Below are 13,794 nucleotides of genomic sequence, written 5' to 3'. Positions count from 1 at the left end.
GTTGATCCATCTGTTTGAGTAAATTGTCTAAATCACTAGCAGAATATGCTCACATAACATTTTAAAATCAGAAATTCAAATTATTGATTTTTTTTCTTCAGAGAACCTATTGATAATCTTACTCCAGAAGAGAGAGATGCTCGAACAGTGTTCTGTATGCAACTTGCTGCAAGAATTAGGCCAAGAGACCTGGAAGAATTTTTCTCTACTGTAGGAAAAGTGAGTGATTAAAGAATTTAAAATTTATTCTGCTATTCCTCCTGCCACTGTAAAAGCAAAATTAAATGGATCTTGCCAAGGCCTCTTTTGTATAAAATAAGTAATTTGGTTGCATCTGAAGTGACTTGCGAGATTCTGCCACTGAAATGTTTGGGCAGGCCTCTGCCCCCAGTGTAACACGTGGTCAGGATAGATTATAGAGCAGAGGCGAGACCAAGTTACAAGGATAATTTTTAATGGTATATCCTTTTGAAAGTAAAAGATTTAGAAAGAGAAAGAGGAAGAATATTTTTCCTTATGGATTTAAGTTTGGCACCAACTGTTTTAAGATATGAACTTTGTAGTACTGCAGGACAGCTCAAGACTCCATACTACTGGGATTAGTTCAGTAATTAGAGGTAGAATATGAGTAGTTCATTGAGAACTTTAGGGGTAGCTATGCAGGGCATTGAAGCATTATTCACTACACTTGACATTGTTACACTGCTTGCATGATTTTGTATGTATCTACACAGGCATTAAAAAAATGTGTCCGATCCAAAATACTGCCAACAGAGCTCTGCTTGCCTCGTACAAAGTTTCTACCTCCAACTGCAATGTGTTGTGCTTCCTGAAATACCACCCCATGGCCCAGGGGATGCCTAGAAACAATGCTGGAAGTAATGTGGAGGTGGGGGGGGGTGACACCATTATTATTAAATAATGTAAATCTTTCAAAAGGTGGCTTCAAACATTAAATTTTCTATCCAAAAATCATGTTTAGGTAATTGGGTATGACTGTGTATCTCACACTATATGTTTCCTATGCTTATTGAGGCTTCTCACCATATGTGCATGTTACAAAACTCATGCTTGCTTGTTGAGGCCTTCAGTGGCATACACGGTGTTTTTACACCTTTTTCTTCATGGAAGTACTTTCTATGTAAAGAAATAAAACGTGTGGCCCAAAATGACAAACATAATTAGGGAATGAAATTCCATGCTGACTGCTTGTGTAATGTCATATAGTACTCTGACTATAGAACATGTATGCCAGTTAAGTGTATTCTGATTAATATGTTGCTTTAACTTTTCTGCTCTTCCTAGGTTCGTGATGTACGCATGATTTCTGATAGAAACTCCAGGCGTTCCAAGGGAATTGCTTATGTAGAATTTGTGGATGTCAGTTCAGTGCCTTTGGCAATTGGATTAACAGGACAACGAGTGTTGGGAGTACCGATTATAGTACAGGCATCTCAAGTAAGTTTGCACAAAGTTGTATTGTAGCTCTATCAGTAAAGGTCATGTGCAATACCTTGAAGAGGTTTTAATGAATGTATCTTGAGTCCTGTTAACTTTATTGGTATTCAGAAATCTACCCAGGGAAATTTGATAGCTTTATGTTCTCTGTTAGTCTCTGTGTAAATTCCTGATCTGTGCAGAAGCAGCTTCAGAGCATTCCAAAGCTTTATGGAATAACTAGTAGTCAGACCTGGGGGGCGGTGGAGTATTACTGCTGGGGAAGGAGTTGAGCATCTTCCTGTTCAGTTTTCTTGACACAGTGATGAAGCATAAAAGATACCATTGTACTTCTGGGAGCCATTTCTATGAAAATTCTTTGGGACAAAAATGGGGAAGAAAACCTTTCCATGTCTCAGCTGGCTTTGGATCCAATAACAGCATCATTACTTCTCAGTGGCAGCTCCATTCTGGTGGAATGAACTCCTAGAGGAGATCAGGGCCCTGCGGGACCTGTTACAGTTCCGCAGGGCCTGTAAAATGGAGCTCTTCCACCAGGCTTTTGGAGCCGCCACCACCACTGCCTCCACTGACATCTAACAGTTTGGGGGAGCGAGCCCAACCCCCTTGGTCCCCCCAAATATAGCTTGATCTAACTATAGCCTGACCCAAGTGCCTGGGACATCTGTAGTAAATTATGATACTGACTGTGCCTGAGGAATTAGTGCTAGCACTTTATTAAGTTGTATAATTACGGTTTTAAATTTGTTTGTCTAGTTTTATTATTTATTGTACCATTTTATATTGCTGTAAGCCGCCCTGAGCCAGCCTTGCTGGGGGGGCAGGGCAAAAATCAAATAAATAAATAAAAATAAATTACTCTGTGCTACTTCCACATTTCATCAGTTGGATGTGGCTCTTCCATGAAAGTAACCCTGACAGCTATTTCTGCTTGGCATGTTGTTGTGGTCTATTGTTTTCCAGTGACTTGACTAAATATTTTAAAGGGCCTTACTTCAGCCATCTATTCATCTTCCAGTTCCCTCCTGGAGCTTGTATCTACTGCTTTGAAAGTTACTGGGTAAACGGTTGAACTCATAATATCCTGTGACTTGCATTTGCTTTCCTTTAAAATTCTATTTCTGGTGAATACTACATTTGCTCATTGTGCAGTGGGACATTTCTGCTGTCCTTTCTTCAGTTGTCATTCGAATAGAATGGTGCTTTGACCTTATCTTTTACCCCAGATGGACTTTATCTTTCACATAGTAGATAGCGTCCAATGTTCACCTGTCCTTAAACAGGGGACTACACAGAGACCATGAAGAAAAGATACACTGCTTATCTGTAATTAGTGATATTTGAGTGGCCATCTGTGCGGTTCCACAACTTGCCCCTTTCCCTGTTGCAGCTGATACTGTCATTTGAGCTAAGCTGCAAGTGGCAGTCTGAATGAAGTAAATAGAAATCACTTTGTCCTTCCTCACAGGACATAGGTAAAGGTTCCCTTGCTCGAAAGCCAGTCGAATCCAACTCTAGGGTTGCGGTGCTCATCTCCGTTTCAAAGCTGTAGAGCCAGCGCTGTCCGAAGACGTTTCCGTGGTCATGTGGCCAGCGTGACTAAACACCAAGGCGCACGGAACGCTGCACAGGACATACATAGAGTCAAAAGTTCCTTTTGGGGGAGAGGATTTGAGTGCCAAATCACAGGTAGAGTAATAACATGTCAGAAGCAGCTTCAGCATAGGCCCCATATATCTGATTTGCACAGGTGACCATTTGAATGACATCAGTTATAGACGCAACTTACCTATATATCTTTTTTTAATTGAACAAGGGATGGGCTATGGCAGCTGCTTTAGTTTCAAAACAGCTAAGCAGGATGTGGGGAGCTAATAATAAAAGCAAGTGTAATGCACCTATTTTATTTGATTATTTGTGCTAATTATACAGCATTTGGTAGTAAAATGGAAGGCAAGTGCTAACACTGAAAACAAGTTGTTAAACTAATTTTCAGGCTGCTTCTTTTTAATTTAAATATGATCAGTGACAACAGTGGCTTTTAATTCCAAAATCTTGTTCCTGACTCATGGAAGGCCCTTCAGCCAGTGCCAGAGCCAGTTTGGTGTAGTGGTTAAGTGCGCGGACTCTAATCTGGGAGAACCGGGTTTGATTCCCCACACCTCCACTTGCACCTGGCTGGAAGACCTTGGGCAAGCCATAGTTCTGATAAGAGCTGTTCTTGAAAAAGAGCAGTTTCTGTTCAGCCCCACCTACCTCACAGGGTGTCTGTTGTGGGGAGGGGAAGGGAAAGGAGTTTGTAAGCCGCTCTGAGACTCCTTTGGGTAGTGAAGGGCGGGGTATAAATCCAATCTCTTCTCTTCATGTGGCAGATTTTGAGTGGGTGAATATACTGTGATATCCTTTCTTGCTGAAAGGAAGCAGTTAATTCCCTTGCCGTAACAGCTGGTCCTACTTCTTATTCATTGTTATATATGTGGAAATGAGAGCCATTCAACTGGTACACAGGCTGAAACTATTAATGTAGAATAATTTACTGTTAAATCCTATCGACTAACCCACTCTTTACTATTTAAATCACTTTTCTAGGCAGAAAAAAACAGAGCAGCAGCAATGGCAAATAATCTGCAGAAAGGTAGTGCTGGGCCCATGAGACTCTATGTCGGATCATTACACTTCAACATAACTGAAGATATGCTTCGTGGAATTTTTGAGCCATTTGGCCGGGTAAGTTTCTGGTTAGTTAGATGCATAATAAATCTACAGAGTGAATTTACTTAAAACCATTTGAAGTCACATTTTCAGCCAGTTGTGAAAAATGTTCCCAAATCTGAATAACTGAGGCTGTGTTTAAAGTGCTCTGATCAGCTTGAACCTGGAGTATAAAGTGTTGCCATGATCTTGTAACAGTGCTATGACTTAATCAATGATGTGTTACCCTTTTATTGGCTTTAACTACTTCTGTTGAATGCATGTGTACCCTGCCTACTCCTCTTGATCATATTTCAGTTTAACATGACACTTCGCCTTGGACTTCCATTAAATAGTCCTGAGTACATATTTATCCTGTTTGGCTAGTTCATTCTCACCTACTTTGATAATTTATTAATAATGTCTAAATATATAAATAAAATATTTTTATTAAATTTGAATTATTGTGGCTACTGTATACGAATGGTTATTCATGATCCCTTTCAGATTGAAAGCATTCAGTTGATGATGGATAGTGAAACAGGACGCTCCAAAGGATATGGATTCATTACCGTAAGTTTATAAACTTTGAGTATGATCTTTCATCAGGAAGGTGACTGTTCTTGGCAATGCCATAATTTGACAGGCACTAAAGTTAACAGCTTTATAACTGATGTAGATTTTTAAAAATTCCTTATCTTTCTACAGTTTGTTACAACAGTGATCTTCAGGGTATGTGAAGAGGGTTTATACTTTTTCTCATGATCTCACAACAGATTCTCCATATTTATCTTCTGTTAACCCTCATCAGTTTCAAGAAGGTATAGGGATTAAAATATGGTAGACCGTAAAGGGTAGCGCACATGCCCAGTAGCCCCATGGATTCTGATAGAACAGAGTATCATTGGAAATTTAACCATTTATAGATATTCAAGAACATTACTGTTGAAGAACTAGCTTTGGAAATTCAACATTTTATAAATCTCATATGTGGTGCTCCATTAACAGTCATTCAGGATGCATTCAGATCAGCAATCCATGGGAAATGTATTGGCTAAGAGGGAAACCAGATGTTACTCTTTGCACAGGTTTGCCACAGGGACTTGCAGCTATACTACAGCTGCAAGTCAGTCCTGGTAGCTACTACTGTGTAAAAAGCACAAACATAACTCCCTCCTCTCCACGCTAATTTGGCTGCCAAAACAACTGAGTGGCCACCGGGAGCGGGTGGAGGTGGTGTTGTTTGCTCTCCTGTGATACTGCACATGCATTGAACACTTGCACCTGCTTCCTCCCAGTGGGGCAAATAACATTCACCTCAGAACTTCCAGAGAGAACAAGGCAAGGATGCAAAAGCTACAACTTCCAGAGAAATAACCAGTGCATTCAGTGTTACTGATCTGGGGACTAATGACTTATTCCTAGTTCATATTCTTTTTAGCCAATATGTCTTTTCCACTTTTAATATAGGATGTTTAAATTTGGAAAACAAAGTCTATAGAAGGTGTGAGGTCACTAAAAATTGAATGTTACCAAAACCATTCTTGCAGTTAAAAATAGGAAGCAAACAAATTCCTTGGGATTGTCTCCATATCCATTTTAAAGCTGTTTCCTTTTTATTGGAATTCTTAATGGAGGCTTAACAAGCTTTGAGACCATTTTACAAAACAGAACCATATGTCTGCAAACCACGAGCTCTGTTATGCAGTTTTAAGAAGAAATGCATGGGCAGAAGGATCCAAGATACCTAGCTAAGTGGGGAAGAGATTTTGTCTGACCAGTAGACCCAAAGATGTGGTCTTAATTGTCTTAGAAAATGTATATGCCACCTCTCCAGAGATCTGCTCAGGGCAGCCCAGAATGTAAAACAGTACAATAAATTATCATAGCATAATTAGCATAAAATTATCAATAATAGACAACAAAGCAAGCCATTAAAATAAAAGCCAAGACATAAAACATCATAAATAGCTTAAATATGATATTTATAAAACAATCCTCAGGATTGAAACAACCATAGAACAGCTAAAAAAATGGAACCCCTCACTTGAAAGCTGAGCAGAAAGAAATGTTTTAGCTTGGTGCTTAAAGGAAAGGGAGGGAGGTGCTAGGAAAACTTACTTTCAACTCCCTTTAATGTAAGGGAGCTGCTGTTTGAAGCAGATACTAGTATAGGGTACCTTAACCAGCAATGGCTGGCTATCATACTATTAGTCAGTATCCATTTGCTTGCTGGAAAAAATGTGGCAAAACTGACTCGTGCTTTCATACCTTGTGGGAGCATATGTAGATACGGTGCTTTTGGATGCTAATTAGGTAACATAACAATAAAATAACAAGCTACTCCATTCCTGGAGAACTTTCTGCTGGTACATAAAGCTACCAAATTCTAGAGAGAAGAAATTCTGTTTATGACTCTGATCCATGCCAATAAAGGTTTTGAATTGAATTGAGAGAAGAAATTAGAAGGGACTGGGAAATCATGATAATTGACACAATCTCAGTGCAGCTGAGAAATATGGAAAACCCCAATTATAACTTGAATTTTTAAGAAAAAAGCTTTTGTCGTAATATAAATACAGTCTCTGTAGGCATCTATAAAATGTATAGTAATGTGTAGCAATACAGTGTACTGTTGATAATAACTTAATTGTAAGGTTTCACTTTGTCTATTTGAAGGCAGAAATCTCTGTATTTGTAAAATAGGTCTTGTTCCAATTTCTTCAGGGCCATCTGTTAATTTCAAATAAGTATAAATGTGTCTCAAAAAGGAGTGCTGAAACAGAGCCCTCTACAAATAATTGTCTAATTCAAATTTTGTGTTTTCTAGTTTTCAGACTCAGAGTGTGCTAAAAAGGCCTTAGAGCAACTGAATGGTTTTGAGCTAGCTGGTAGGCCAATGAAAGTTGGTCATGTAACTGAGCGTACAGATGCATCTAGTGCCAGCTCATTTTTGGACAGTGATGAATTGGAAAGGACTGGCATTGACTTGGGTACAACTGGTCGCCTTCAGTTGATGGCAAGACTAGCTGAAGGTAAGTGTCGTGATTAAAAAAGCAGCCTGGATTTTCTTTCGGTATTTTTTTGCTACCACATTCCATTCAACTAAGTTTTTCAGTCTAGAAGAATAGTCGGTGGGTAACTAGGGCATATATTGTAGGCCTTCTAGTTTAGTTGATTCTCATTATACATTCATTGTTTATTTTAGGTACTGGTTTGCAGATTCCTCCAGCTGCTCAGCAAGCTCTGCAGATGAGTGGATCACTAGCATTTGGAGCTGTGGCAGGTAAAATCTGTTCTCTAAAATAAAGAGGAAGTTACTTGTGTATTGATCTGCTAGTTGCTTAACCATTTTAGAAGATCTTGTCTCTTTTTGTTTTCTGCACCTCTACTAAATCACTATCAGACAAATTATTTGATGGGTTTCTCTAAGGGTTTATGTCAGGGTTGGCCAAACTTGCTTAACGTAAAAGCCACATAGAATAAACGCCTATGTGTTTGAGAACCGCAAGACACGAACAAATATACACATTTTTATTGAAAAATATGCAAATTTGCTTTTTATTAACATTAAATTAGACTACCAAAATAAAAACGAAAGGTAAAACAAGAAATTGATAATGATATTTATTTGTTTGCTAATGATATTTATTTGTTTGCTAATGATATTTATTTGTCTAAGAGGAAGAGAGACAGGTGGAAAGAAAGAACGAAAGGTGGAAAGAAAGGGAGAGAAATAAAGAAAGCAGATAGATGGGGAGGAAGAGGGAAGGAAGGAAAGAAGGGAGAAAGAAAGAGAAAGAAAAGTGGAAAGAAAGCAGATGGGGGAGGGGGAAAAGAGAAAGAAAGTAAATAGGGGAGGGAAGGGGAGGGTGGAGGGAAGAGAAAGGTGGAAAGAAAAAAGGGAGAAAGAGGGAGAGAAACAAAAGAAAGTAAATAGATGGGGGATGGTGGGAGTGGGAGGAAGGAAGGGAGAGAGAGAGAGAAACAAAGTGGGAGAAGGAAGGAAGGGGAGGGGAAGAAAGAAAGAAAGATGAAAAGAAAGTGGTAGAAAGAAAGCAAATAGATGGGGAGAGGAAGGAAGGGGAAAAGAGAAAGGGAGAGGTGAATAGAAAGACAAATGAATGGGAGGGAGGGAGAGGTGGAAAGAAAGAAACTTTAAATGGGTCTTCCAAGGATCTCCGGCCGGCCGGCTGGGCTTGGCTTGGAGAAGGGATTTAAAGAGACAAATGCCTTCGCCAAGCCAGCTGGCAGGGGCACTTTGAGAATGCATTTAAAGTTAAAGTTGCTTTCTTTCTCTGCCCCCCCCCCCCACATACCTCAAGTCTACTAAGACCGGAGGCATGCTTCCCCAGCTGCCCTGCCTGGAGCTGCACAATATGTGTGAAAGAGCCACATGCAGCTCTTGAGCCACAGTTTAGCCCCCCTTTGTTTATGCTGTCAACAGATTAGTTAGTGTATTATGATATTGGACTCTTAAGAAACCATTTATTTCATTAATTGTGCAGATGTAATGTCAAAACTGGATGATAACTATGTTGTGGAGCAGTCTGTTTATTTAGAAAACTTGTGTGCTGCCTGTCAAGGTGGCCCACAACTAAAACAGTAAAACAAGTTGTCAATAGAAACAAGCCAGGCTAGAAAAGAATGTCAACAAGAGCATTCTTAAATGATATTGGTAAACCAATTAGGCTAGGAGCATGCATTAGTTTTCACATATTGTTGGCATCTCTTCCGTTTCTTTTAAAAAACAACAACTCCATCCTCTGGCAATTACATATGTAGTTTCTGGGGCCCCCCATTCCACATTTGTGCTGTGAGGCTGATTAAAAATCCCCCCCCCCATCTGCTTTCCATTATCCAGCTTCTGATCATTATAAAAAGGCATAGATAGCCTATTGCAGAGGTTTCCAACATTTTTGATCCTGCTGGGACTTTTGGAATTTTGACAATGGGCTGTGGGCACAATCACAAAACTGGCTGCCACAGGAGACAGAGCCAGCCACACAATGTCAGGATCAAGGCTGTATACAAGTCTAAAAGCAACAAGTCTAAAAGCAACAGGCAGAAGCTCTGTTTAACAGAATACTTTTTAATCTGCACAGCCAGTCAGAAGACCTGCTGGGAACAAACTGCACCTACCAGCCCTGTCCTCTTTCTAAAAGCTCTTGGTGGGTGCCATGGTATCAACAGGTGCCATGTCGGGGACTCCTGGTCTACTGAATGACGCATTATTGAAATATTGACGAACACAGATTCACATTATTAATCTTGAATTGTATGTGTGATAAATTCTCTCTTATTGGTATCTGCCTGCCAGTATAGCAGCACACAATACTAATAGTACATAGAGGAATTAAAGAATTTTCCTCGTGCAGCATTTCTAAAGCTGTTTCAAGGACCATGGGGGGGGGGGCAATCTTCAGGTGGTCCATGAGCCCTCTGTAAGTTTGGAGGGGCTTTTATTGCCATCATGGTGATGTAAAAACCAAGCCAAAACAGAGTAATGTAAAAACCATTTTCCAGGAATGAGGGCAGAGACTCTCAGAGGATGGGAGCAGCATCAGCTTCCCTCTCCTGAAGGGTGGGAACTCCTGGAGCTGCCATCACTGGCATGTACCTGGCTTCCAGATCACCTCAAAGCACTGGCTGGAAAATGTGTTCTTTGGTTGCTGGAAACCAGTAGCTCAGTCCAGGGAACTCAGTCCAAGGAAGTACAGTTCTAATGCAGGTGTTATAATTCCTTCTGGTATAAAATTAAAACTAGTTTCCACACTAATTTCCAGTGCAGAGGTCTCGGCAGACAAAGAGAGATGCCACTTAGCATCCATAGACAATAATAGCCAATTGTTTTAATACCCAAATTCAGGTTTTGTGTGATGCTGGTGTCCCCCCCCCCCTTCCATTGGCCTCTCTGAAAATATTTGCAGGGCTCTTCCCATTGCTGTTCAGCTGGCCACTAGTTAGAAATTATTAACCAATGAGGAAATTCCTTGCTGCTTCTGGTGCAGACTTCAGTCATAGGGCAAGATTGGTTAGAACTTGACTTTTGTCTTGTGGCAGTATAGAATCAGCTACCTTCTGATACTGACCTTGTAGGCCAAGTACAGACAGTAAAAATATTTTTCTTAAAATTACATGTAGCCAGTCAGAGTCCTCATTATTTTGTGGATACCAAAGGTCAGAAGTCTCCACAGGTCACTTGTGATACTGCAAGAGCTTTTACAAAGTGTAGTCAATGTGTAGTGTTTGCTGCTGATGGTTAGTGTTTGTTAGTCCACAAAAAAAATGTAAAAATGAGAATCTTTAGATAGCTAAAGTTAGGGAACTGCTATATTAATGTGATATTTTATAGTATCGTGTTCATTCTAAGAAGATATTAAACTTTCTCTACAACTTTTTAGATTTGCAGACAAGACTTTCACAGCAGAGTGAAGGTGAGGCTGAATTTGATTTCTGTAATACATGGCTTAAATGATACCTGAGCTGTTAATTGATTCAAAGTTAAAGTCTTTAAGGAGAAGACAGATGAAAACATTGTAAATGAGCTCTAATGGTCAAGTGAATAGGTTGTGTTGATCACAGAAGCTTCAGAATATATCTTCCTCCTGAAAAGGCGGGGACCATATGCTTACAGAAGTCTCCAAGCATGCAGAAATGGTTTTTAGTATTATCAGATGTTTCTATATAACCTAGATTGTATAAAATTCTATATAAGATATGTGACTACTTAAGTTAAAAGGGGGAAATGCAAAACAGTAGCCTGGTGAAAAACGAGTATGTTTTGGGAGAACAGAAGGCCTTTGACCATGAGACAAAAGATACTATTTGATTATTTCCCTAGTTAAAGGAGTCAAATGTTATATAATTAAGAGCCCTCAGTCCCATTGAGTGTACAGTGAGCAGAGTCCAGACAATTACAACTGGAGTTCCTCTTATGGAATGGGGTTCTATTGTCTCCTCCGAATGACACAGTCCTGAAAACAAGAAAAATATTGCAGTAGCCACCTGCACAAAGTCAAGCTTATTGTATTCTCACTTGTGTGTCTACAAGATCTTATCCAGTTTCTGGGCACTATAATATATAGGGAGGTGTTGTACAAGATCTTCCACAAGTGAAACTGCTCTAAGTCCATTTATGTTTCTTCTTGCACATTCCTGAATTTAAGCCATTTAATGGCACATGACAAAAGCAAACTAAATATCTGTCTCTTATGCTTTGACGATACCAGATAATTTAAAATGGACTTGACTGGAGGGGGGAAAACGTTTTGAAAGCTTTGGGAGTTACTTTGGCGGGGGGGGGGGGGGGGGGGGGGTTTTGCGGGCCCAGTACCTCGAAGCCACCCTGGCCTCGCTGTTGGGGTCAGGCAGGGGCGGGGAAGAAGGCTTACCTGTGGTAAGTAAGGGGAGGGAGGGGGGAAGGAGAAAAGTTGCTGGATCGATCGGTGCTGTAGCAAGCTCTTTTAATGGATTTTCGCGCCCAGTCCCTCGGGCATGCATGCGCAGGAACCCCACCACGCATGCCCAAAGGGGTGGGCGCGGACATCCCGCCAGTTCCTTTCTTACCACCGTGTTTCTTACCACTCTTCTTTGTTGGTCTGATCGGTTCGCTGTTAGCTCACCTCACAGCTCTTAGGAATTATTTCCAAATTTTCTCTAACTTTATTTTTTTGTTTGTTTCTTCTTCAAAAACAGTTATTTTTTTTTCTTTTGAGGGGGAGTTTACCTCAGGCCTTCGGGCTACACCCCCCTCAACCGTTCCCTCTTCTTCTTTTCTTTTATGGAGAAGAAGTGGGGCTTTTTTTAATAGGTGCAAGGGTTGCGGTAGTAAACTTGCTCCTCCTGACCGTCATACCCTTTGCATTCTTTGTCTCGGAGAGTCTCATCGACCCGAATCTTGTCGCCACTGTGCTCGGTTTTCAAACCAGACCCGAAAAAAACGAGCTGCGTGACTTAAAGCGGCCCTGCTTGAATCGGCCCTACATCCTTCCTCAGTGATGGACGCCGAGAAACCATCAACCTCAACGGCTCCGGCATTGAGGCCTGCCTCCGTTATCGGCCAACCAATGCCGAAGCCTCCGGCATTGAAGGCGCAATCCTCCGCTTCCACACCGGTGAAAAAGAAGTCCAGGCCAAGTAAGGAGCAAAAGCCCGCAAAGAAGGGCTCTTCCAAACCCCTTAAGGTGGCAAAGAAGGGGAAAGTAGCGGTGGCTGCACTGGGTGATGCCCCTAAAGTGCCTCCCGCTCCAACAACAGTATCGATACCGGAGGCCCAAGCCCCTCCACCGATACCGACCATCCATGTCTTGGACTCCCCTGTCCACCAAATGGAGCGTCCTTACTCCGACATCGAAACGGTAGAGCTCCTAAGTAAAAAAATTGATGCAGAGCCTTCTCCGTCTCCTTCCCCGTTGTCGATGGTATTGGAAGCTCCCAACATCGATCCACGTCGGCACCGATATGCTTCATGCGATACGCAGCGTCACCCTCCACGTCTGCACAGTCAATCTGTAGATATCGACAACCAAGATTATACGGGCTCCTCTCAAAGACAGGCTGCCGCTTTGTCTCTGAGACGTCCACGGTCCAGAAGTCGATCCCGTCCCCCCCCCCAAGTCTTCTTGCCCCCCCCCCACCTCTGTCTTGGGATCAACAACAGATGTGGTATCTGTATGGGGCTTATTCACCACACCATCCTTGCCATGGTTGACTCTGGCGTGCTATTCCGACTAGGATCAATATTCATCCCACTCTGCTCATAGATCGAGATCGCCCTACAGGTCGAGACCTTCAGCATCTCTCTCTCGTCCTCCTGCAGACGATCCTTCCCAGCATAACTTGGAACACAGTCATCCTCCAAACCCCAGTCGTTTCCACCCCTGTCGTTCCACCAAGACCTTTTAACTGGTCAACAGGACACTCCTGTCCAAATGCCACACCAGGACTCCTCCGATTCAATTGAAGACAATTCCGATACCGAAGCATCTGAGGCTCTCAACTCCCCTGATCATAAGTCTCCTAATCAAGCTGTCGCTGATTATTTGCCCATCTCCCCATCCGACAATCTCACGTCATACACAGATCTTGTTAAAAGAATGGCCCATTCCCTAGGCCTCTCTGTCGTTCAGCAACACCCGCAGGTGACGGATGTGGTTTTTGACATCGTCCAGCTTGATACATCTTCCACTCTGGCATTACCCATGTTCAGTGTCCTTTTGCAAGCTACAAAGGCACCATGGGAGAAACCTTAGTCAGCCCCGGTGTCGACAAGATGACTGGACCGTATGTACAGAGTCCAAGAGACAGGGGCCGAATTCCTATTCTCCCATCCTCAACCAAACTCTATGGTTGTAACATCCTCCTCAAAATCTAAACGGACACACTCTGCACCTTCAGACAGAGAAAGTAAAAAATTGGACGCCTTTGGCAGATGCTTCTACTCCACCGGAGCATTGGGTGTCAAAACCACTAACTATCTGGCCTGCATGAGCAGGTATCAATATACTCTCTGGGAAAGGTTCTCTGAAATATTGACCCACCTCCCAGAAGACAAGCTTCAGGCAGCCAGAGTCATTCAAAAGGAGGGCATGGTGTTGGCAAAGCAGCATATCAACATCTTCCAGGACGATGGCCTCTGCTGTA

General features: G+C 41.8%; 1 protein-coding gene across 2 annotated transcripts in view; it reads left to right on the top strand.

Annotated features, from left to right (window-relative positions):
* Nucleotides 1-13,794, top strand: part of RBM39 (RNA binding motif protein 39) — a 42,220-nt gene that overhangs the window by 22,827 nt on the left and 5,599 nt on the right. For both annotated transcript variants that reach the window (XM_015408229.1, XM_015408228.1), the window contains exons 7-13: nt 102-219; nt 1,306-1,458; nt 4,048-4,185; nt 4,657-4,722; nt 6,980-7,184; nt 7,358-7,435; nt 10,554-10,586. In XM_015408229.1, coding sequence (XP_015263715.1) covers nt 102-219; nt 1,306-1,458; nt 4,048-4,185; nt 4,657-4,722; nt 6,980-7,184; nt 7,358-7,435; nt 10,554-10,586 — 791 coding nt within the window. The remainder of the gene's footprint in view (nt 1-101; nt 220-1,305; nt 1,459-4,047; nt 4,186-4,656; nt 4,723-6,979; nt 7,185-7,357; nt 7,436-10,553; nt 10,587-13,794) is intronic.

This window comes from Gekko japonicus, unplaced genomic scaffold, assembly GCF_001447785.1.
Source record: "Gekko japonicus isolate JY-2015 unplaced genomic scaffold, Gekko_japonicus_V1.1 scaffold211, whole genome shotgun sequence".
NCBI lineage: Eukaryota > Metazoa > Chordata > Lepidosauria > Squamata > Gekkonidae > Gekko > Gekko japonicus.
Note: the sequence above shows the minus strand (reverse complement) of the source record. Positions and strands in the feature narration are given on the sequence as shown.